Source organism: Neolamprologus brichardi, chromosome 9 (assembly GCF_056152115.1).
Source record: "Neolamprologus brichardi isolate AB-2024 chromosome 9, ASM5615211v1, whole genome shotgun sequence".
Taxonomy (NCBI): domain Eukaryota; kingdom Metazoa; phylum Chordata; class Actinopteri; order Cichliformes; family Cichlidae; genus Neolamprologus; species Neolamprologus brichardi.
The window spans coordinates 26,455,091-26,481,321 of NC_142112.1; the positions used below are offsets into that span (position 1 = coordinate 26,455,091).

General features: G+C 41.0%; 2 protein-coding genes across 2 annotated transcripts in view; one reads left to right on the plus strand and one right to left on the minus strand.

Annotated features, from left to right (window-relative positions):
• LOC102798044 (collectin-12-like) overlaps positions 1 to 16,817 on the minus strand; it is a 42,971-nt gene extending 26,154 nt beyond the window's left edge. Inside the window, exons 1-2 of the mRNA XM_006795035.3 lie at positions 16,551 to 16,817; positions 15,504 to 15,554 (exon numbers count right to left, since the gene is read on the minus strand). Coding sequence (XP_006795098.2) covers positions 15,504 to 15,554; positions 16,551 to 16,557 — 58 coding nt within the window. The 5' untranslated portion in view covers positions 16,558 to 16,817. The remainder of the gene's footprint in view (positions 1 to 15,503; positions 15,555 to 16,550) is intronic.
• Positions 16,818 to 21,904: 5,087 nt separating this feature from the next.
• Positions 21,905 to 25,334, plus strand: LOC102797748 (clusterin-like protein 1). Its single transcript, XM_006795034.3, has 8 exons — positions 21,905 to 22,040; positions 22,633 to 22,734; positions 22,826 to 22,974; positions 23,399 to 23,569; positions 23,664 to 24,114; positions 24,205 to 24,333; positions 24,770 to 24,984; positions 25,125 to 25,334. The coding sequence occupies exons 2-8, from the start codon at positions 22,644 to 22,646 to the stop codon at positions 25,332 to 25,334; spliced, it is 1,416 nt and encodes a 471-aa protein (XP_006795097.2). The 5' UTR covers positions 21,905 to 22,040; positions 22,633 to 22,643.
• Positions 25,335 to 26,231: the final 897 nt, after the last annotated feature.

Consider the following 26,231-nt stretch of genomic DNA (forward strand, 5'->3'; position numbering starts at 1 on the left):
GAGGAGCCGGTCTAAGAACTGATAGTTTGCTATGAGAAGTGGAAATGGAATGGAAATGCCTTCTGTTAATGCTGCTTCGTGAGTGTTGGAGTGTCTTCTGGGTGGCCTGCAACATCTGTGGTTGGATGCTGGTGTGTGGTATGTCAATCCGAATGACAGCAAGCCATCCTGGTCAGGAGGAATAGCTACTTTTTTTCTGCTGAACCCTGTTTAGACAGACACACTCCAGACATGAGGGTGGCTGAGTAGCCTGCAGTTATGACGAAACATCACGAGGCAGGAGGAGCTGTCTGACATCTGGGCGATACCATTTACTGAATGCAGTAATCAACACCAGACAATGGTTTTAAATTGCTTGACAAAACTGTTTGTTTAGAGCAATTAAGAAGAAGTGCTGCCAGGAATGTCTACTCTGTAGGATAAAGGTACCGATCCCCAGGAACCAAAGTGTCTATTTTATTACTCCAAACTGTAAAATGTGATGACCAAAAGCAATTTATAATCAACCTACCTAATCATTTAATCTTTTTGAGTTCCAGCAGCAGACAATGCTAACGCTTCCAGGGTTTTCAGTGTCATCCATTCTTTTAAAGTAAGCCTATTATTCTTTTCCCTTTTCTCTGTTTTGCCTGCTAGCAATGGGTTGGACCTCCCTTTACATTCAGATTGGCTCAGATTCAACAAGGTGCTGGAAACATTCCTCAGAGTTTTTGGATCATGTTGACATGATTGCATCACACAGTTGTTGCAGATTTGTCAGCTGCACATCCATGATGTGAATTTTCTGTTTTACCAAATCTGTGCTGGACTGAATTGACTGCCTGGTAATTAGGTGACTGTGGAGACCATCTAAGTACAGTGAATTCATTGTCATGTTTAAGAAACCAGTTTGAGATAATCTGAGCTTTATGACATGGCATTATACTTCGATGGAAGCAGCTATCACAAGATGGGTACACTGTGATCACACAATAATGGACATGGCCAGCAACAATGCTCAGTTGGTACTAAGGGGTAGAAAATGTGCCAATATGATGACATTACCACCAGCAGCCTGAACCGCAGATAAAAAGTAGGATAAGTTCCAATCCTGGATGAACTGTAGCCTCAATTTTCTGTTTTAAACTGACAGGAGCAGTGCCTGGCGTGGTCTTCTGCTGCTGTAGCCCATTTGTCTTCAAAGTTCAACATGTCATGTATTCTTCTGCATACCTTGGTTGTATATTGTTGTATTGTTACCATCAGCTTGAAGAAATTTTGTCATTTGCCTCTGAACTGATATCAACAACACATTTTTGTCCACTGAACTGCTTCTCACTGGATGATTTTAATTTTTTTTTTTTACTATTACAGTGGTCAATGTTGGCTAAATTTTCACATATTATATACAAATGCTTTCACCCTCAGGTTTCAGACTGCTCTAAAGACTTTCCTGCTCTCGATCTGTATTATGTTAAATGGCCTGAATTTGTATAGCACTTTACTCAGTCCCTAAGGACCCCAAAGTGCTTCACACTACATTCAGTCATTCACACACACTGGCAATGGCAAGCTACATTGTAGCCACAGCTGCCCGGGGGCGCACTGACAGAGGCGAGGCTGCCGGACACTGGCGCCACCGGGCCCTCTGACCACCACCAGTAGGCAAACATGGGGTTAGTATCTTGCCCAAGGATATTTGGCATGCAGCTGGGATCGAACCACCGACCTTTTGATTAGTGGCTGACCTGCTCTGCCACCTGAGCTACAGCCACCCCAAAGAGAGGTTAATCCTCAATATGGCCACACAGTATGACTTTAAGCGGGCAAGCTCTACCCACCTGTTTGACTCATAGTGTGTCCTGAAGCTGAAACTGAAGCTGAGTACTCAACAAGTTTTGAAGTTGACCAAAAGTGCAGTTTTCCGTTTTGTAGGAAAGTTAAATTTGCTAAATCCTTCAACATATGACACATGACATTTATATTATTTCTTTTCTGTGCACTAAACAGCTACAAGTAAACATTTGTTTTTTGCCTCGCCACTTGACAGAGGAGTCTTTCATCCAGCAAGCCCTTTACACATAAACCCTTGGTCTATGCTTGCAGACACTGTCCAGCTGCAAGTAACATAACATTTCCCTCATGTACTGGTCTTAGACAGTATTTTATACATGCTTGTGATTGTAATGTGAGGTGCAGACAATCAGAAAAAATCTAGAGAGCTAAAACATCTTGTTTCAGACAACTGGATAAACTGAGGGGCTGCATCAAGGTATACGACACTTAAGCCAAATGTAAGATAATTAAGGGTTATTTTAAACTTTAAATCATGCGAGCATACTCCAGAATCCAAGAATGAAAATACAGAAATGAAAATCGGCATAATAGGTCTACTTTCAAGGAAATGAAAACAAGGTCAGAGGACTTTAGTTGGTAGCAGCAAGAGATGATTTATTAGTCTCTGTAGAGACTGCTTGGCTGGACTTAGAGGGGAACTGGCACTCCTTTCATACCGCAATACAAACGTCAAATATTCAACACAAAAAGCATACATGAGTAATATATACTCAGTGGCTACCAGCTACACCAGTATAGCACTCAGCAATGCCTGTATAATTGAGCTAACACCTGTCTGTCAAGCCAAAGGGAAGATTACAATCTTTCTAAGTTTAGAATATTAGGTGGATGTACTTCATGGGGTTGCAATAAATTGCGTAGATGTTAAATTCAATTCAGACATGAGCTGGAGATCCTTGAAGCAGCAGCAGTCCTGAAAATTAACAGGTCAAGTCTGGATTCAACTTGCTTTTGAAGCACCCATTTCCAGTAGGATGTGGAAAATCTGAAGGATCTTAAATACAATTATTTGATGGTGATAAAATTCACTTGCTGAAAGAGGCCCATCGCCTGCTGCCATGAAGGAGTACATGAGGTGTGCAACAATACATAGATGGGCAGCATGTGTCAAACTCAAGGTTTCCAAGCAGAATGTGACTCAGAGCATCAACCCACCTCCACCAGTTTGCCATCTTCCCATCCTGCAGTTATCTCAGCTCACACATCAGGATGTCAATGTGATGTTATATCAGAACAGACCATCTTCTTCCACTGCTCCATTGAGTATTTGTACTGTTTTCTTTTGGTGGGGTTTCCATCATAGTCAGCAAGTATCTTGAAAGTTTGCCATTTTTACTGATTCAGACAGATCACCTTCAATAGTTGACAGTTCGAATTACTCTTCAGTGGAAAGGTGGAAATCTAGAAGCCATTCTTAAGGTAGGGAGATGGGAAGAAAAGGCTGAGGTTTGCCAAATTACACTAGAACTGGACAGAAAATCAGCGCCAAAATGTTTTATAGAGTGATGAATCCAGTGATTGAGGAGGAGGTCAGGAAAGAAGTACAACACTGAGTGTTTACAGCCATCTGTAAAACATGGTGGAGGTCCTGTCATGTTTTGGGGTTGTATTTCAGCCATTGGCGATCTTGCCAAAAATTGACTTAATTATGAACACAGAAAAGTAATGTCAAATTTTGATCCACCACGAAATACCATCTGGAAAGTGTCTGATTAGCAACAGCTCCATTTTTTAACATGACAATGATCCCAAACCCACTGCCAATACAGTAAAAGCAAACCTGGATCGAAAAACACACAATGGAGCACTATCAGTCATGGACTGAGTAAAAGGGAGCCAGCATCCAAAGAAGAGCTTTGAATGTCCTTCAAGAAGCCTGGAGAACTTTTCCTGAAGACGACTTAAAGAAATGACAAGAAGATTTACCTAAAAGAGTTCAGACTGTGCTGAAGAAATAAGATGGTCATACCAAATATTATAAAAATGCCTTTTTTGCCTTACATTCTATATGTTTTCACAGGTTTCAATTTCCCATTTTTTTTCTGTCAAAATATGAAGAAATGAGGGGACAGATCAAGACTTTTTCACAGTACTACATCATTTCTGCACACTCAGAGACATACCTAGATTGGCTTTGTTTTCAACGAAGCCAATCTAAGTGCACTCAACTGTATCAGCTGTGTGATCTGTAGAATAACAGAAAACGCACTGCAGCATATAGCACACACCATACATCCATAATGTATTCAAAGATGCATACATGATAAGCATTTGGCAAAGGTGCCAGAAAATGAATTTAGTGAATTCCATCTGCCTGCAGTCTTCTTCACACATGGAAAATGTGAAAGCCATTATGGATCTGACAGGGCTTTGGAGCTGAACACTGTTCCTCTCTGCTTCAACTCCCTTTTGCAAACCAGGAAGCTGTGGGTTGATCTTGGCACCCTTCACGGTCATTTCTCCCTCCTTTCATTAACATTTTGGACTGAGAGTAAGAGCTTTACGGGACTTTATTACTTACACTAAAAGAGGAAAAATTAGAATTCCCAAATTCATTGTAAAAGTGTGCCTGTGTGTTCTGCTGCCGGAGGTGCTGGAGAAATCTTAGTGTTTGTGCACACAGGGGACTGGAGCACATAAAACAGTTTGTAGTGCAAAAGTGAGATATTGTGTGTAATTCTAGGAGTGAACTCACATATGCACAGACAAATGCACACACACGCACACGAAAGGGAATACGAATGTAAAACCTTATGTACAAGTACGGCTCTTGCAGAACAAAGAACTGCAGCGTGCCAAATTTTAACATAAGTCTTTTCACTGGAGGCATTATAGGAACACACAGGTGTTTTGGAAAGCCTTCTCTCTGCGCTTTTTTATTTAATTACAAAATTTGTGACTCAGACCCCCAGTATAAATACCCCTTAAAGGCACAGAAAACAGGCCGTGCTGGACTCCAGAGACCCTCCCTTGACATCTGCGTACGGGTCACCTCAAGGACACCAGGCTTATTATGGTGTGTGAGAGCTGGAGCTAGGGGAACACGGTGGGGTTTGCTGCTTTTCCTCACTCTTAAAGGTGAGTCAGAAAAGTCACTGACACTCAGATGATCACAGTCCAGATTGAAAATAGCAGCTAACTACCCGCACATGTGTTGCTCTGGCAAAAACATCACAGATCGACGCCTGCACTTTATATCCAATGCACTGAGTCATGTTACTGCTGTTTTATTCAAGCTAATGAAGGTGCAACAGAGAGAGAAAGAGGAGGTGGAACAAGAGTTTACAGGATCTCTTGGAACCAATTGTTATTTCAGTGCCATCTATTTAGTTAAAGAGGCGCTGTATTGTATTGATTTTGAACAGTAGACAACTCAGCTTGAGAAACATCCCGCTCTTCTTCTGGAGAAGCTTTGCCCAGTCTAGAAAAAGATATTCAAGACGCTTTTTGAGGGTACTGTGACCTTAATTACCGTTCAGGGGATCAACTGATGAGGCAGGTCAACCAAAGTCTGACCAGCTTAGTCAAAACCGAATATATGTATTGTATTTACAGACCCCAGAAGGCCAAATCTGCAATTAGAGGGAATCTGACCCATTTTCAGCACAGAAGCGACATGTCAATACATAACACAAGGTTCAATAAGGTCCTTTAGTTATATTAAAAAAGTAATTGAGTGCAATTAATATTTAGAAATAAAAATAGCAAACAAAACACAGAGATCACTATTTCACTGTCACTGTGGTAAGCTGCTAAGGTGTCAGGAAAGCACATCAAGGTCAATCAAAGCAACTTCCAATTCAACATCTGTTGAATGTAATTGCAGTTACTCTCTGTTTTAGCTCTCTTTTGGTTTCCATCAGTACTTGAGGGAAAAAGTGCTGGCCCTTGAGCTCTCTGACTCATTCTATATTCCTCAGCTAGATCCTGACTTTGTAGGTTATTGCTGGGCACTAAGCTAGCACTAGATCAAATGAGTTTTGCGGCATTAAAACAGCTGCTTAATGAAAAAGTGGCAGGCTGTACAACCAAAATGCATGAGGCTGGATCAGTGCTTGCTTTCATGTTCTTTACACTAAATTCTGACTCGACCATCTGAAAGTTGCAGCACAATTTGAAACTCGTCAGACCTGCCAAAGCTTTTCCAATGTTTTGTTTATGAATTGTGGCCTCAGTTTCCTGTTCTTAGCAGACAGGAGTGACACCCGATGTGGTCTTCTGCTGCTGTAGCCCATCTGCTTACACTGGTGTAAACAGGTGTGGTTATTTGATTGTTTGAGTTACTGTCACCTTCCTATCAAGCCATCTAGTCATTCTCCTCTGACCTCTTTCATTAAGACACTCATTGGATAGTTTCTCTTTGTCAGACCGATCCGGTTGTGCAGGAAAATCCCAGCAGATTAGCAGTTTCTGAAATACTCAGACCATGCTGTCTGGCACAAGTCACTTAAATCACCTTTCTTGCTGATTCTCAGTTTAAACTTCAGCAGTTAGTTTTGAATGCTTTCAGTTGCTGCCAATAGATATTTGAGTTAACAAGATGGCCTGTGAGTGAACATCCTTGTGTAGTCCTGCTAATAAGATGTTTATTAAGATGTAATATCAGTAGTTGAAGAGGTAGTTTAAATGTGACTAATTTAAAAAGATTTTTTTAACTTAAATCATTTAAAAACAATCAAGTTCTTTTTTGTAAAATCCTATTCTGAAAGTAGGTAGAAAGTATACTGGTCTACTGGTGGAGTATAAGTAGCATAAAATTGACATACTCAGTTGTGGCATGTGTGTAAATGCACTGCTGTCTCGAGAAAATATACTGTTGAAAGCTCAAGGCAAAAGAAAAATGATGTGTTCATAAAATTCCTCTGTGGTTGGCTGCCATTCCCTCTTTCAGCTGCTTTTCTTCAAATTCAGATGGTTCAGTGAGTTTCCAGGTTGAAAGGTTTGAATCATAACAGAGATAAGATGAAGTGTAAATGTCACAGTGAATTTGGAGAAAAAAACTACAGCAATTTTTTTCCCATTTTACTTTGTGCTTTTATTTCAAAAAGGTGCGCGTGTGTTACAGACAAATGGTCCAGATGGATCTCATACTGTCACAACTCCCACCCCTTCTATTATCTACTACCATCACATACTAACAAACCCTTATCTCCAGACACAGAGCTCCTCTCATGCTTCTCCAAACACATCCATCCTCTTCCTGTGCTTCACTTTCAACCAGCTGCATCACCTCCACCCTCCTCCCTTTTTTCCTCCAGCACCCGCTGTTCTTGCCGCTTAGTCAGCATTAAGTGTTATCCCTCCTCCCGTCTGTCCTGTGGTATGAGTTTCTCCCTAAACCAGATACAAGGAAATCCCTTACCCTGGTCTATAAATCATCTCTCTGTTTACACCCTCCTCTCCCTGCACAAAGAAAATTAGAACAAATGCAACTGAGATCCAATTCTGTTTTAAAAGTCACTGGCTGACATTTGACTTTTAAAAAAAAATCACAATATACGGCATTATTTATGGATTTTGTTTTGGGAGTCATAATTTGTAGCATCTCCCTTCATTTTTCTTGCCCTTAGAACAACACAAACACTTCATTCTCACCTTCTTGTCACCACAGGAATTTCTCTCTGAAAGCTTTTCAAGCTTTTGGGGCAATCTGGGACTTTTAAAATAACTTGAAAACTTTCATGTATAAACACATAAAGAAGTGAGGCTACCTCACTTAAAATAATGATGAAGAATGAGCTAAATCAGCGGTCCCCAACCCCCGGGCCTCGGACCGGTACCGGTCCGTGAGTCGTTTGGTACTGGGCCGCGAGAGTTGAGGCTCGGGTGTGAAATGTATGGTTTTCAGGGGTTTTATCGGTTTTCAGTGTTATTTTGTTATTGTTTTTATCATTAACTCTGTTTTCCTGGGTCTTTTCACGTGTGTTATGAATAAATCTTAATTTTTTCGGTACCGGTACTAGTTTTATTTTGTTGTATTTATCCGCGACACCTTAAAGACCGGTCCGTGAAAATATTGTCGGGCATAAACCGGTCCGTGGCGCAAAAAAGGTTGGGGACCGCTGAGCTAAATTAGCCAACAAGCAGCATCAGTGTTACTGCACATCACAATTAATCATAAACAGGTAGCAGAGTGTGACAAAAATCATGTGAATCAGAATTCAAGGCGCTTTATATGTTAAGGTAGACCCTACAATAATACATAGAGATAAAAACCCAACAATCACATGACCCCCTATTAGCAAGAACTTTGGTGACAGTGGAAAGGAAAAACTCCCTTTTAACAGGAAGAAACCTCCAGCAGAACCAAGCTCAGGGAGCTGCGGCCATCTGCCACAACTGGTTGGGGGGAGATTTAAACTCTCAAAAATGTTTTCTATTTTAATACTGAGCCAGTCTGCCTCCAGTCTGGGATATGAAATCTGGAATTTAAAATGAGTGATTTCACATCTGTGAAGTCAAAGCTGGCTTTAAAACACAGGCCAATACTGACTTCCTGATTTTTACTAGACAAGCCCTTGAAAGTCAAAGAAAAGCCCAGTGTTTTATGGCTTGGTTTTCCCACTCTAAGTAAGTAGTTTCCCATCTTTGTCTTCTCTCTACAGCAGGTGTTAGCACACTGCATGCTCGACAACGCACTTAACCTTCTTGAGTAGTTTTTGGTCTTTCAGAAGCTGAAGGAACACAGTAAACACAATGCCATCACTCTTTTTTTGTTTGATTTACTAATCATTTAAACTAAATGAACTTAAACAGCATACAAAAAAAAAAACAAATGTTGAAACTAAGAAGTTGTTTTGTTTCTTGAAAAAAGTATAGGCCTACTCATTATGATCTTCATGGCAGAAATATACGGTAAAAATAGTTGGGATGGTCACATTTTCTTCAAACAACAGCTGCTGTCGTTTTAAAAGTGAAATGTTTTCACTCGGGCTTGATTTAGATTTCTGCAGCGTGACAGTTTGGAGCCAACTTTCTTGTACTTTTCATGTTGTAATGCACCAAATGTTTTAGTGGGTCACAGGTCTGGATTGCAGGCCAGTTTAGCACCTGGACTCTAACAATGGAGTCATACACTGGAATAAGGCCAGAATGTTGTTTGGCACAGCCATTCCCTGAAAAATATGTTGTTCAGATACATATGTTGCTTCAAAATTTGTATTCACTCATTTTATTAGGTACACCTTGCTAGTACTGAGTTGGACCTGCTTTTGTCTTCATGGCACAGATTCAACAAGGCGCTGAAAACATGCTTCAGAGATTTGGGTCCATATTGACATGATAGCATCACACATATGCTGCTGATTTTTTGGCTGCACATCCATGATGTGAACCTCCTGTTTCTATCCGTAAGTTTTCTGCTCTTTATGAGATACTACATACACCATTATGTTCACCAGCTAGTGTCTATATTAGTCTGCTGGTATTTCAGAGTTGTGCAGGTAGTTTCATTGCTTGAAACAGTTGCCTTCTGCAAAACAGAAGCAAACAGTCATTTGATCCATGTAGTGTGAATGTGGAATTTTGGCAACAGGAAAAAAAAACAAAACTGAAAACTGGTGAGCTGGTGATCATCATATGAAAGAAAATGCAAACATTATGGCAATAAAAAGAAAAGCACAGGGAAAGTCAAACACAGATGCTCACCCACATGCATAATAAATGTTTGAAAAGGCAAGCTGACTCTAAAGTATCAAGGCCAAAGGAAAAATATGAAAGTGGTATGGCAGACAATGAAAAAACATTAAGACTTCATAAAAGTATTAAGTGATCAAAAGCTGCCACATCATTTTGAAACAGAACTAAGAAGCAGAATCTGAGAATCCCACAACACAACCCTGCAAAAGAGGAGAAACCACAGCAAAGTTCATAAAATTCCCCATCAGACATTCTGACAAATGCACTGCAAAGTATCACATGACAGTATATATTAAATGTGTCAAGCACCCATGTTAACATAGGATGTTTGATACCCTGCTAACCAGGATGGATGAGGTGTTATTAAGACTACAGCTAAAGGTGGCTGAGAAGCCAGGGGATACTCTGCCAGAGAAACCCACCGAACTGAACCGAGCCCTGCCCATGCTGACACAGCTGCTTCCAGGCAAAGATACCCCGACACCATGCTCAGCCAGGAACGTTCTGGGCCTTTGCTGGAGAAACCATAACAAGTGCAGGAAATGGATTAGTGCATTCTGGGTTCCACACCGGCCACAAACCTCTTGAGCCTGGCCTCTCCAAACCCACATGCGTGGGAACAGGAGTCACAGCAGCACAGGGCGTATGACCCCCATCCAGATATCAGTGCTTGTCCCAAGAGGATGTCCTCCCTTTTTTTTTTTATCCTCAACTTGTGGAGGAAGTCTTGCATTTTACGCTTTTGTTGTATTAACTTTGCTCGCTGTTTCATGTAATTCTACCTCTTTCATCGATATACTGTGCTGCTGGGATAAAACTCATTGTACATGACTATATCACAATGTATTGTAGTGCAGTTACATTCTGTCAGAGTTTGTTATTGCTACAACATAACCTAAAGATAATGTTTCAAAATCATTTCCACTGTTTTGTATGTTTCCTTACACCGTTTCCAGTCGGTGCTATTTAGGTGGTAACCAACAAAAGGCTGCAGTTCCCTCAATGGCCACTTGAGGCTGCTTCCAAAAGCTAATCAGTCCTACTGACTGTAATGCTAAGATGCCCAATTTTATACATGCAATAATGTTTACAGTCTGATATAGTTCTGGTCTCTATATATAATAATTCACTCATTAATTATTATAATTAGTAATAATTAGTAATTATTAATTACTAATTAAATCACTCATTTAAACTGTTTCAAATTATCTTCAAATTAACTTTTTTCTTGAGGGAAACTTAATTATGATACCTGCTAATTAATAAATGTCTGGTTCTGTGAGATACAAATATATACAAGAAGTCTAGTCATGAAAACTAGAGCATAGACTTTTTGGGCAACAATGCTTTATCAGCATCAACTTGGCAGTCAAAGCAGCCACGTTGTTAAAATGCATACCTTTAAGGCTAGATGCAATAGGTGAATAAAAAAATCCATACACTTGCTAGAGAGAACATATTCAATTTAATTCAGTCTTATTTATATCGTTTCAAATCACAAAAGCAGGTAAAGATAAAGATGCTACAACAATACAGAAAAAAAATCTAAAATCAAATAAACCCCTTTGAGTAGGCACTTGGCGAGAGTGGGAAGGAAAAACTCCCTTTTAACAGGAAGAAACCTCCAGCAGAACCAGGCTCAGAGAGGGGCGGTCATTTTCTTCTGAAAGAAGATGGTTTTTCTACCCCTGCTAACGTGCTTGGCATATTAACACAGGAGTTTTCAAGGCTTCAACTCTGAAGAGCTGCAGTATTTGGCACTTGCACAGGTTGTTGTTATTTATTTACAAGGTAACTACAAGGTAACTTTTCAGAAATATGAAGTAAACTCTTTCATGTAAAACAGATGGAAGCTTTGTGACAAGGTGGCTCTTTCTCTGTTCTTCTTTCTCTTTGTTTTCACAATTGCATGTTTTTTGTATGACCTGGAGGTTCATGCTTTGAATCAGGCCAAGGGCAGCTGCTGACTTCCATTGACCGATGATTATACTAGTCCTAATGGGGCTGTGAGAGTTCAGCCAAAGCTCAGGTAGATTTTGTTTTTGTTCTGATGGCCTTCTTGTGTCAGCCCCCCACAGTAAAATAAATACGTTTAAACCTTGAGCACTGTGAAAGCAATTCCGGCCCGGCTTCAGCTTGGCAGGGAGGGAGATGGGATTACCATATGAATTTACTTTGAGTATGTGCTGATAACTGTGTGTGTGTGTGTGTGTGTGTGTGTGTGTGTGTGTGTGTGTGTGTGCCTGAGTGGTGTACATTTACACTTGTATACAAGCGAGTGGATATATTTGTATTTGTGTAAATATACATGACATATCCATGCCTTATGGATGATGCTTAAGTAAGGAAAAGAATCAGAAACAGCTCACTCTGTTTAAAAAGTGTATATCTGTGCTTGCAAGTGTGTGTCTTTGTATAAAGCCGACTTCTTACTTTGCACGTCAGCAAAAGCACAAACATCCCCAAATGTACTTTTAAAGATATTTCAGCATGTGGTCACTTTGCATTACTGGTTCACATGTGTTCATATTACACATTGCACTTTTTAATGCAAACCTTATATACTTGTATGCAGAAAAGAGGGAGCCCGGACTTTGCTGGTTTGTATATGAATTGCAGCCAAAACAGTGAAGAAAGTGAATGAAAGCAGTGTCGAGTTTCCTTACACTTGTATATCTGCACTTTATCACAAAACCGAGGTGAACACATCAAATCCTGGAATTTCAGGAATTGGACGAGCGCTTCATAAACAACCATCTGGAAAGATGAAGCCAAAAATTAAACCATGTGGAATTTTACTGGTTATCTTTTCTATTGCTTCCTTGATAGAGAGAGAAAAGCAAATCACACAAGTAAGTGGTCCCCTTGGTCCTTTATCCCACAGTTGTGCAGCAGACTGCATTCAAAAGCATTTTTTACAATTAACTCAAAGCACGAACAATTTATTTTAAGACTAATTTCTTCAACCAGCACGGGCGTGAAACATCTTGTTCTAATCATGACGCACTGTTTGATTTCTTATGCAACAAGAAATATTGCTTCTACCCAGAAATATGGAGCCACCAGCCACCTCTCATGCGTTCATTCACAAATGCTAACGCACTGATGAGAGCTACCATGCCAGGCTCCGGCCCAACTGTGGGTCTCGACATATGGAAAGCATGATCTACCTGCTGACAGCTGCTCATTCTTCACATCTCTATGTTTCACGTCTCCCTAAGATGATTTTCTTTGCGTTCAGGAATTTTATGGGAGCCCGTCGCTCTCTGCAAAAACTTCTGGAGCACTTTGGGAATTGGCCAGTAGCAATGCAAAGTATGTGAAATGTGTATATGAAAGGGGATGCCAAAGCCCACTCATATTAAAGGTGCCATTTCTTGTTCACAGTGACTTTGAAAAACCAGCAGGTTTGAGTGTTCTTTCTTTCCCGTGTTAACTCGCCCCCTGTTATTTTTTTAAGCTTAGTGGTGACTTTATAAACTGGGCAGATATTCACACAACATTCACAGCTTTGACATGTCACGACAGTTTAAACACTATCAGTCTCCCGGGAGACCGCAGTGAATTAAAGCAAAACATGCAGGGAGGAAATAACTGTTTGTTCCCTTCTGTGAACTGACATTATAGCACTAATAGTGGTAGAATGAGGGCTCGGGAGGGTTTGCATGAATGCAGCTCTATTGCACAACAAAGGCTCTGGAGGGGTGAAGCAGACCCCCGGAGCCGGCCCCTCAGAACAGCTGCCGTGTCCCAGCAGGACCAATTTCACTCAGTTAGAAGTTCAGCGGCTTTCTTGTCCTACTCATCCACATGTCAAAAGTTCATTTGAATAAAGTTAAAAGTGAGCTGGATTTGACTTCCCCACCCCACCCTGCCCACGGCTCTCTAATGTAATATATGAGCGGGGACTTGCACGCGCTCGCAGAGAAAGACAAACAGGATGCTTCTACTCGGGTGACTGGGATGAAAGGAACCGTGTGCTTGGACGCAGCTTGAATTCGTCTCCGCTGGTCCTGAGTTAGACAGCGTAGACCGCTGCCTCCTTGTCACTCTCACCGACTTCGGCCAAACTGTGTGTGAATGAGTCATACTCCAGTAAAACCCTGAATACAGCGACTCTGAGACTCCTGAACGCAATTCGATGAGCAGTTATGGGGCATGTGCTCATGCCTGCAGTGAGAAAAATAATGATAATGCTCTTTAGCGTGTGTGACAGAGGGTTGGTCCCTTGGTTTGGTTTTTAAGCATTATCCAAAAGCATGAATAGCGAATATGCTGAAGCAGTGAACCCAACAGCACATCAGCAGCAAGTACAGAAAAACAACTGAAAGCAGATCCTGTTTTTAAAAAAGTGCTTGTGATGGAGAGACTGTACATCATTAAACATATATTATGTATGGGCAAGAGGGGAAAAATGCATTACTGGAGCAGAGTGGATGGTATTAAAGTTGGCTTTGAGGGAAAACACTGAGCAGAGGTGTTGTTTAAAACACTCAATTTGCCCAAATTACTAAAAATTAGGATGCATTAGTCATGGGAACTATTTGTTTGGCAGAAAAGTCAGAGAGTCACAAGGATACTTTCCCCGAAGCTACCGCTGACTTTCACAATCATTACAGAATGTAGTGCAGTGATAAGTGGAAAGGGACTGCCTGTTGTTACAGAGAGCAAGCTTTAGAAAGCAAGAATAGTCTGCGTTAAACACTTAGTGTGCCGGGAAACTGAAATTTCAGCAATTTGTAACCAAACTTTATAAGACAGAGGGTGACAGTGATGGATTAACTTCAGTAGGATACCAGCTTTGATGTATTTAGACTGTAGACTGGTAAAAACCTTCTGGATAGTCAGCTGCTGTTCCTCTGTTTGCTTTTGGGTTACAACCGCATCGGTGGTCATAACAGCTGGAGGACATATCGTAGAAACAAGATCCTGCTGCAACAGCTCAACTAGATGTTCTGCTTTGTCGTCTAGTTTTTCACTGTTTACTTTCATGTATTTTAATCTCTATTCAGCCTTTTTAGTTACTGTAAGATGTTGCAAGTCTAATCACTAATGACTTTTGCTTTAAAATGGATCTATTGTGCTTTTGCTTATTAGCTGTGACCAAAGTTTTAAATAATGAGGTCAGACTGTATTGAAGTAATTCCTCTGAGCCTAAGATTCAGGCTTCAGACTGATCCAAATGATCCAAATCTCAGGCACACAGCTCTGACTGTGAGCATAGAAACCCCACCCACATAGTATTTAGCCCATCTGTTTTTAAGGGGCAGCCAATCAGCACAAAGTTGGCTTAAAGGGAAAGAAGCTAAAAGACGAAGCTTGCTTCAGACAGTGAATAAGTTGCAGGTATGCACCAGAGCCCAGCATGAAAATAAAAAAGTGTGTGAGTCATGTAAAGCTTCTCTTACAGAGTAGAAATGAGGATAAAAGGGGCCTTCAAAGAATTCATAATGTCCAGATCTGTAAAGAAAGCCTCTGTAAACTGGGCAAAAAACCCCATATGTTGCCTGTGCATGAACATACTTCTACACACATACAAAAATGCATGTACCACAACAAACGGACATGCATTGACAACAGTCTGAGTTTGAGTAGCCACATTTTTGAGGTTTTTGGCATGTTTGTGTGAGTCAACATGTTTAAGTGACTCGGTTTAAGTGGATAAAGGGGAGGTTTTGAAACTTCTTGATCTGGAGAGCTCTGTCGGCAGTCGTTGAGCCTGCGGCAAGCTGGACCTCACAGACTGTCAGCCACATTTATGTTCAGCCTAAAATCCTGCCATCAGAGGCAAAACCATTAGCGACGACTATCGGGACAGATGAGGTTCAGGCAGCCAGCTGTCTGTCCTGACATAGAGCGATTCAATTAGAGCAACATGCTTGTAAATATCCAGGTAATTGTAGGTATGCAGCAGCAGAAAGAGAGAAGGAGGTGGGCCCACACACTAAGGCCCTTTAATTCATGGCTTTTTATTCACACAAAAAAGGAGTTTTGTGATTAAAAAGAAGAAAAGGTCACGTCTCACTCACCGAACCTCTTGTATCCAAAAGACTGTACTTCCTCCTCGTCTGCAAAGTCGTCTGCGTGACATAATCAGAAACATATGACATAAATAGGTCACACAACTGGGGGTACACTGTATCTGAGACAGTTGGTAGGACTCCATAAATAACATAAAAGTGATAGAGACACTACCGGGCTGCTGCGTAGAGTCAAAAATGTATAAAGTTATCTTTAAATACAAAGATCAGGGCAGCCAATGAGGATTTATGCTAGAGATAATAGAGTATCATCTCCTCTGTGCATGTGTGAGTTTAGAGATAGGAGGTCCACAGAACTGTAAAAACCACAGGCTGCGGTTTCTCTGGGTTGTTGACAGTAAACCCTAATTACACTGCTACACTGCACTGAAGACTGGAGCGGAGCACAGAGAACATCACTGGTAATGGTTAACAGATGGGGCCAGGAGGAGGGTGACATGGGTAAGGGGGAGTGATGGGGGAGCCAGGGAGGGATGACTTTCACGAAGGGGGGGCGTTTAGACTAGATCAGGAGCCACTGTTGCAGAGTGGATCACACATTCCTGAGTGCTAATTCCCCTCCAGTTCACTCTACAGGAGGAAGATGCTGATGAGTTAGAAAGCCTGCAGATTGTTGTCTTTAATCGGCTACTTGTTGGAGTTTAAGCACAAACACAGCAGTCAGTGATGAAGCTCTGCAGGTGGTGCTCACTAGTCATCATCAGTCATACCCTTCTCTTTCTCATGCTTAAAATCAAGTGCATCTAAAGCCTCTCTTTTCTCTCGTTTGTTAGATCTGCTCTTTTTTTTTAATTCTCACATGATCAGTTTAGCGGCCAAATTGCGCAAACATTATTTGGTGTTTTAATTCTTACAATGGGATGAAACTGGTGGTGGAAAAAACTGCATTTTACAACTTCTGCTGCGCAGTAGCGTAATGTCATCCAGATGTGCGCACTCGCAGAACACAAAGAAACGCTTACATGTTAAATCAATGCAATAGTTGAATGAAAGTAAAGGTCTTGCACTTTTCTTTCTGCAGCAACAGTTACGTACCTTTCATGGCGTTTTATCACTCGTTGAGAACTGTAGAAGAGATGAGGACCGCTGTCACTTTATGCGCATCTCACCATCCAGTGCAGAAGTGTAAACTTGTTCCAACACACTATAATTAAAGGATTTTTTTTAAAGCTACAAGTCTGCATTGACTTTCATGACTCTCAGTTTAAATTCCCATCGTTTCTGCTTTCTTGCTCGCTGTGGCTCAGAAGAGTGTTTGCGGGAGAGCTCAGATGATCCCAGAGCGCTGAGCTAAAGGAGAGCTGAGCTGAGACTTAGACCAGTGTTAAGTTACACAAAGCAGCAAGTTGTGTTTCCGGTGGTCCTTTCAGAATAAATTGTAGTCGCCCCACCTCTTTTCCACCCCTTAAACCACAGAAAATACAATCTATTTCAGGAAGATGAACTTTTTCAACATGCCTTTCACATAATTTGTTCCCATTTCTTCTTTCTATGAAAAAAATACCAAACATATCTCAGTTTATCAAATATAACAATGCAAATCATCAAAAGAAATTACTGAAAACCTGGCACCTCTTGTCAAATGGTAGCCCTAAATTCTATCTACAGGATAGGATTTCGCATGGCACTCGTTCCAAACAAACTGCTGATGCAATAAAAGCATATCTGAATTAAAAACACACACAATTGAACACTCTCTGCCATGCACTGGCTTTCCTACAGCTCGAACCTCAACATTATTGAAGCAGTGTCAGATCATCCTAACCGGGAACAGAACAAAAGGTAGCCAACATTTTCCTGAAGCCTGCTTAAAGAAATTACAAGAAGCCCTGCCTAAGAGAGTTCAGGCTGTGTTTATAAAAAATATATATATTATCACACTAAATATTGACTTTTCACCTTTTTGCACAAGCTGTGTTTTTGCCTTATATACTGTATTTCCATGTGTGTATATATTTTTCAACAAGTGACTGCACATATTTTCCTAGTAAAATATAAAGATATGAAGGATGCCTCGGGTCTTTTGCACAGTTCTTGGTTTCAAGACATCAGAAAACAACTTCTGTGTCAAGCTCAAAATCTTTGCTTTGACACATTTAGGGGGAAAAACTAATCTATTGGTCATTTGTAACAACATATAGATGACATTTTCTGTCCTCTCTTTTAGACTTTTTAAGTGATTTTAAGGTATCTAAATTTAATTTAGGCACGCTTTTATTGTGAAAGCTAAGATACTTCATTTCCGGCACTGGACTCAATTTCTGCATAACTTTCATACATAACTTGACAACCAAACTTGTTACTACATCTGTGCTGCACAGCCTTTCAAAGCAGTTACGGTCCCCGGCCCTCCTGCTGAGCCTCCTCCTGCGGGGACAGAGGAGGTGCGGACTGCTTTCAGCACTACAGACCGCGAGACGTCGCCCGACGCTGCAGTAATCCAGCCGGAGATGAGATTAGGTTACAGGGGGTTGATAGCAATCTCGTCCCCCGGGTAAAAATCTGGTACCCATTAGAGATAATTTCAAAGGTTGGAGAAGGTGGAGGGGAGCACCGCGACATTTCTGCCCAGTTTCTGTTTTGCATATTTAGGCTCATATCTCATGTCCTTCAAGGATTTAAAAATCATTTTAATATCAGCCTCCCTGCGGTAATAGATTAAACATGCTGTTTGGTGATGTGTTATCATCTGATTTATCACGGCAGCCCCACAATCCTGCAAAACACTGCAGAGTATTTTCCATTGCTTCCACAGAACAGGAGAGAATCCTGCAGGAAAAAAATAGCAGGCATACAAAAACTAAAATCAAAAACTTATAGATTCAAGAAAAAGTCTTACGGCTGCGTGAGAGCTGTACTTCAAAGGTATAAAAAAAAAGTTTGCATGATCCAGCTGCATGCATAAATTAGTGAAAAACTATAACTATGCATTTTTATTGCCACGATGTCTAAATGAGCTCTGTTTGATAAAGCACAATAACATCCTCATGACAACATGGCTATATAGATGGTTGCACTTCCTCTAGAAATAACTTAGTTTGCTGGGAAGTGTCTGCTGTTTATCCATATTAGACTGTAAGGTTCACTGGGGGCCATTTTTCTTTAACTCTTCCAGGTGTTGTGATAATTCCTGGACACTTCCTGTATCCACAGTCTTCAGATCACTGATCAAACACAGAGCTCCAGCTGCATCCTCCCAGACTAACAAGGAACATCAAAGAAATGAGACAGGCCCACTCTTGCGTCTTCACAGTCCAGGTTAGTGTCACTGGGTTACATGATGCTAATTTTTACACTCGCTCACTTCATGCCAGTAAATTTTCCAGAAATGGATGCAGACAACATCAAGTGTGTCAGCACTGGAATCCTCTGGGCTTGGAAGGAAAGCGGCACACACGTCCAGCTCAGATCTGTTTGTTCTTCTTTCTTTGGATAACACAGCCTTCTAACTCTGGCTCAGCACTAATAGCTTGAGTTTGACCCAGTCTGCCACATAACATACTTCAGACCAAGTTGAGATGATAAAGCAACTAATTACTTGTTTTACTAAAGGCTTCAAAACTGTTATTTTACTGTCAACTATGATTGGAGCAGCAGGCTAGTATTGGGGCGCAGAGAGAGATCGTGGTGAGCTAATAAAAAGCAGCTGAGGGTCAGGTAGCTTACTGCCAAACTCCTGCTGGTCCTTATTCAGGGGTTGGGACCTCATTTGCTGGGTCAAGGCTTTCTGCAGTGGGTTCAGATTAGCAGGAGATTTAGAAAGCATACAGGAATTCCACATTTGCCACAGTACCGCCATGTAGTGATTAGAAAAATGGCAACTCAAATCATTCAATTGCTGCAGGAGAGATTCACTGGTGGCAGACTAGAGAAAGTACTTTTCCATAGACTGCTGAGATAGTTTAATAACTTTTTAGTTTATTAAAACTGTACCTTAACATAACCGTTCATGCCCTAAAAAAAGAAAGAAAATTATGATCACTTGGGGGCAGCAGTGACAAGCTCTAAAAAATGACTAATTCTTACTGTAAAATCCTGTTTTTAAAAATAGTCTTAAATCTTCCACAGCTAAACTTACCAACAGGATTTTAAAATGCAACCACTATGACTTTATGCCTGAAAAAGAGATATAAAAATATGGTGAAAGAGGGCTGGGCTGTACTTTTATGTAATACTACATTGTACCACAAGAGGGGGCAGTGAGTCAATGTAACCTTTATCCAACCAGTAAATGATTAAACATTTTTATTTAGAAGGGCAGCCTGCAAATTACAAAGCATCTTAAATAAATATATATACTTAAAAAAAAAAGAAGCAGCTGCAAACATCTGGAAAAATTTAAACAAACTCATTAGATCAACACTGCCTCCTGGTAGTAAAGTTTTCAGTTAAAGTTTTTAAGATTAATTAAAAAATAGTGTCTTTAATACAGCTCCAGGTGTGCGGCTGGAATTTTCCATCAGGATCCTGAGTCTACCTGGTATCGCCCCTGGGCAGGGCCATCTTCTCCTCTGCAGTTCTACACACCTGGAGCTGATTGCAGGCAATCAAGCCAGAGTGATTTAGGCCTCACGCTGACGTTCATTCACCGCCAGTTCATCACCAACTCATGTTGGTAGCCAGCTTACATGGTTCAGGCTCTCCTTGTGATTTACTCTGCTAACCTTGTTTTCTTGTGCTACAGTTCCTCAAGCTTAAGCTCCTCTTTTAGACTCAGGATACCTTACCCAATCTTTGAAATCATTCTCTGCCTCACCTGCCTGCCCTTCCGCTATTGCACATCATCAGAAACCTTCAGATCTCAGGTCAGCCATCCCACACCATCCAGCTCACTCTGGATTCACATCACCCCTCCCTCATTGCTTACTCACTCCACCTGCAAGTAAGAAAAGTTGTAAAACATACTAACCATCTACAGCAGGGGTGGGCAACTCCAGGCCTCGAGGGCCGGTGTCCCTGCAGGTTTTAGATGTGTCCTTGAACCAACACAGCTGATTTAAATGGCTAAATTAGCTCCTGCAGTTCTCCAGAGGCTTGGTAATGAACTAATCTTGTGATTCAGGTGTGTTGACCCAAGATGAGATCTAAAACCTGCAGGACACCGGCCCTCGGGGCCTGGAATTGCCCACCCCTGATCTACAGAGCTCCTCTCCACTATCTCCCTAATTCAGTTGTCCTCTCTCCTCAGTGTGACTGCTAAACTGCTACGTTCCAGTGTACATCAATTCCCCCCTCTCAATCCATGTCAAGCTAGCCACGTAAACTAGGCCTCGCCACGTCAAGTCCTGTGTTTTATTGCCTCTGTCCTTATCATATTTTGAGTTTAACCAATAAACATCGTAAAACGTTCTGCTGTCTCTGCTCTGGGTTCCTACACAGTCCAGTTTTTGTACCAAGCTTTCGGTTTTATGACACACGATTTTTAAGTACGATGACTTCCAGGTTCAGTCCAATAGTTTCCAGTTTTCTCTGTGTGGATGGAAGACAGATTGGTAACGAACTAAAGGAAAAGTCTGAATATGTAAGTGGAGAAATGCACAAATACTGATGTTTCAATGAGGAAAACTAAGTATAAAAATGTTGTATGTAAAGGTAGATGGTTAATTACTAAGTGATACATGCATACAGTCACAATATCATTCTCCATAACCAGAAGAGTTTCAGACAGAGTGCCAGAAAGATTTATAGCTGTTCTGGTTACTCGTGATGACAGATGGGTTTCAGTAAGACACAAGAGCCTAAAGGATTACATGCAGTTTCTTTTGGCTGTTTATCACCAGCTAGTACATTTACAGCACAGGTAACCATATCACAAGGCATACAGCTGTATTACGTGAAGTTGAAATGACAGTGCACATTATAGAGTCAGGGTTCTTATCGATGTAAACCATATTTAGTGTTCCCTGGACTGGATTACACAGCTGTCTTCTACTGATTTTTTTTGATACCCTACAGAAATGAATGGCTGCCTGGAATGGTAGAAAAACGGAAAACAAGCAACATAAACTGAAAGTCTACACAGTTTGTTAAAGCTTAAACTAAGAGCAGCCGTATTTCCTCTTTTCAGTTACCCTGTTTTGTGTATAGTGTGCACGTGTGCACGTGCAGTCCTCCTGCTCCTGTTGTGGCCTGCAGTGCAGAGCTTAACCCATGATTGAGACCATGCCAGTGTGTGTGCCAATTCTCTGCAGGGGGCTCAGGCTTACTGTCAGTCTGATAGAGATTAAAGCATAAAGTTTTACCTAAGGAGGGCTCTGGACTATGTTAGAGACCATTAGGTGCGTGAGACAGACAAACAACTGAGCATGTTATATTTACAGAGCATTAAAGTTGATCTGCAGGTATGTAGCTCGCATAAGGCTTAATAACCAATAATGCAAACGCACTAATAGGATCTGTACTGCTGAGTAGATCCGTAAAAATAGAACAATCCTCGGAGGAACCAGACTGTGTCAGTCTCATCCTTCCATAAGCACAAGCTGCTGCTTTTTTTTTCGGGAGTTGGATATTTTCAGAGCTCTCAAGGTAAAAGCTTGTTCTACATTTCTTTGGTTTGTGTTTTGCACAGAATGGCACAGTTGCAGTGCAACAGCAGGCTTGGTGAGATCTTGGGGGAGACTTGCAATACAGCTGTTGTTTTTTTTTTAAACTAGATTGCATTGATAAGACGCCATAAACTAAATAAATATGCAGCATTCAGAGCAAAAACACACAATTATGGTTGTTTCCTGTTATTTACTATTTACTTACTGTTGCTTTCAGCTTATTTAAGAAAAAAAATGTGTAGTAATTTGAGGTTTTGTTGTGTACATTTTTTTGGATATTCACCTTTATGTATAATTCATCTGCATTTTATGGTAGTAAGCCATCATATTTCCTAATGTGATACTAATGAACAAATCCAAAAAGATTAACTGACAGCTTCCTTAGTGGATCTGTTCAGCTCATCATGTTAATTGGTTTGACATTGATTTCATATTGGATACTAATGAACTGACATTTTATCCACTCCCCTTCATACTGTAAATATTATATATAAATTTGCTTGTGAGCTGGCGCCACCATGTGGTCGTTGTTTCTTTTTGCTAGAAAAAAAAAATCTTCTCCTTTTCTGAAGCTTGAGGCAGGATGTGGAGGTTTCTTGCTCAGATTCTCTTCATTGCTGAAGTCACGCTCTGTGCCGCCAACTCTCCTCCGATCAGCGAGGAAACACTGAAAAGTAAGGCCTTCGCTGACGGAAAAGAAAAGCGAAAAACAAGTGATTAGTGTTGCAGAGCTTAAAGTATTGTGTGTTCCACGGGTGTGTGCAGGGCTTTCCGCAGCTGGAGAGCAGTATGTTGATGAGGAACTAAAGGGAACTTTGCTCGGAGTGAAGCAGGTGAAGGAAATGATGGAGAAGAAAGAAGAGAAGCACAGGCACCTGATGGATGCACTGAGGCACAGCAGTGATAAGAAGAAGGTGAATTCTGTTTGTTTTGCACTGTGCTGATCGTCCAGTTTCAAAAATCCTGCACAGCATTTGTGGCTGGTTAAGATGTACCCGCAATTAAAATCGTGTTTAAACGGTTTCATGCCAGTCCTTGTGCATTTTTCTAAAACCCACCACATATTTTCTGCTTCACAAAGACAAAGTCACATGGAGAGACCTCAAAGCAGACAGTGAAAAATGAGTGTGGGAGTGCAGCTGGTTAAGTGAGTCTGGGGTGTAGTTTTACTACAGTCGGGATAAATTAACTGTCTGTAGATTATTATATTTTCTGAGTGTTTTCAGAACGCTGGGCAGGGCAGAGTGCCAGAGCCTCAGACTTCATCTTATCCTCTGTGGTTTATTAAAAGGGAATGTATCTGTGACAGAGTTTTCTGTTTTTTGGGTTGGGTTTTAGGGGGTGATGCAGCTGGCCAAAGAAACACAGCAAAAAGTCGAGGAAGCCGAACAACAATGTCAAGATTTAACCAAATCTTCCTTTGGGGAGTGCCGACCATGTTTGGAAGATTCTTGTAAGGCCTTCTATACATCTACGTGTCGGCGCGGCTTCGCCTCTTTCTCGTTCAAGGTTTGACTTCAGCACATTCCAACAAAAGGAATCTCTTTAGGACTGATGTTTAAGGTGCAAACATGTCTCTGTGAATCTCTCTCCCTCCCTTCAGGTAGAGGAGTTTTTCAGGAAAATGGCCACTAAGTTTGAAGATGCTGAGCAGGTCCACAATAAAAATCAGGAGAATTCAGGTGAAAATGTCGCAGCTGAGAAGCAGGTCACAGAGGACAAATCCAATATGGAGCTGCTGCAGGCTGAAGCATCGTTCAGCGACCTGTTGTCAAACATCAGCCTTTTGTACAACCAGAGCATTGGTCTGGCCAAGAAGATGCAACCCGTGTTTGGTCACGCCTTTCTAGAAACCTTCGCCACTGATCTCCAGTCCAGCACGCTTTCGACCAGAGGGTCAAGCTCCGGCTTCCTTGGGTCGGTGGGTTTGGAGCACGTTCTTCACTCAGTGCTTGACTTTGGGAAGAGCGTGCTGGAAGGCTTCAGTGCCCCAGTGGCTGATTTGTTTGAGGAAATAAAAGAAGCTGAAGAGTACGTTCAGCAATCAAGTCGAGGTATCTGATGCACAACGCTGCACTCTTAAATGTGTGTGTTTGGAGACAATGGTTGTTTGAGTGTAACATAATTCATGTCCACCTACAAAGATACAGGCTTGTTTTCTGGAATGGGACCGCTGCAGAGCGCATATATGTGCAGAAGACTCCGCAGACAAGCATCAGAGTGCTGGAAGCTTCAAGACCTGTGTGAGACATGCAGGGATTATCTGTTAAAGGGTAAATCCAGATTTATTTTGCCGCTCTTCCCACACAGACAGGTTTTATTTGACGTTAAAAAGAAGGAAAACTATGGAAAACAAAAAATGTCTGTCACAATTTCCTAGAGACTTAATGCCACATAACTTGTTGGGTCTGAAAAACTGTCCAAACCCAACAATATGGTCAAATTAAAATGATTTAGCAGACATAAAAACAGAGCATTCACATCTGAGAAATGGAAATCAACTTGTTTAGGGCATTTTTGAGGCTTTACTTAAATGGTTTATTCGTTGTTAAAATAGTTGTTGATTAATTTTTTCTTGACTGAGAGGATTTTAAAAAATGGTTTCAACACTTTTTAGATAGATGCTTAAAATTATTTCATCAGGAGTCCTTTAGTTCAACATGTCCTTTAGTTCAACATGAACATCTGGATTTCTGCCTCCTCGTACAGCATGCCCCAGCGTGCAGCAGTTGCACTCTGAGATGGAAGAGATGTACATGCTGCTGAACGCCTCCCGTCAGCAGTATGACGGCAGGCTGCAGCTGGTCCACAGACACACAGCAGACACTCAGATGTGGCTCAGCAGCATGCATGACAAGTATGGCTGGGTCAGCCAGCTGTCCAACAGCACAGTGGACCCACACAGCATCTTCAGTGTGATATTGGTATGTGGCTAGTGATGCCGCATCTGTAGACATTATCTTTGCTGTATAAATTGGGAAGCTTTTATTAAGGTTGCAACAAGCCAAGGTTGCAATTTTGAACCAGACGGCTACTTTCATTTTCATCTCTTCTCATCTTTTAGGTGAGTCCACAGCAACAGATAAAGAATAACAAGCCTAGAGCAGACAGCAGTGTCACTGTCTCCGTAATGGATTCAGCCCCAGTAACAATACTGGTCCCAGCAGATCTGGAGGTGGATGACCCTGCTTTCATCCAAAACGTTGCTCAAGAGGCTCTGACACTATATAAACGGCAGATAAAAGGTATTGATCCCACGATTGTGGTCCCTTAGTGCAGTATTTGGCTACCAGCATCACCTGGCAGAGTTCCAAATTGAATTTAACCCAGATGAACTACGATCATTTGAAAGCGCTTTACACTGCGATCGCTACAGATTGGATAGTATGTTGCAATCCAAGATGATAATGTGACTAGAAAAACAATCATACATTCCTCTGTTTATTGACTTGTTAAAAAAGATTAATTGGATCCACATGAAATCAATCTCTAATTGTATTATTTATATTTTTTGTTTTTTTAATGGTCTGTACACTTACATAATGTAAAACTTAATAGTTCTTTTCTGCACAGGAATGGAGTAATGTGATCTTACCACCATGGGAACAGTTTCTTTATGCAGAGTGAAGAGTCCAGGACATTCAGGTTTTCTCGTGCACTAATCTCGTGCAATTAAGCTGATCTGTATATTACTTGAAAATGCACCGCATAGACCTCTAAACCTTCATATGCACAGTTTATGTTGTTCTTATTCATGTATTTTGATGCTTAGATTTTTAAACGTCTACGCAATAAAACGGTGTACACTCCTCAACCTCTATTTTGTTTGTTATTTATGTCACGAGTACTGTTGAATTTCGTTTTTGAATCGTAATTCATAGTATGTTTTGTTTACATTTTTAAATAATTTTGTGAATTTTATATATATATAACTCTAGTTTTCGTGCCAGCTAGCAAAAGGCGTTTTTTACGACGCTTTTTTATGTTTATTCGGTACAACAACCGTGGTTTGCATCTCGTAAATCTGTAAGAACAGTGAAGGGGTGACTTTTGTTCGTATGCATTTCTCTTATCAATTCCTAGTTTTCAATCACGTGATCGACTCACTAATTTGGCGGCAAAGGGGCGTAGTGGTGTTTTGCCCACGTGAAAACTTGCTTTGTTAAACATG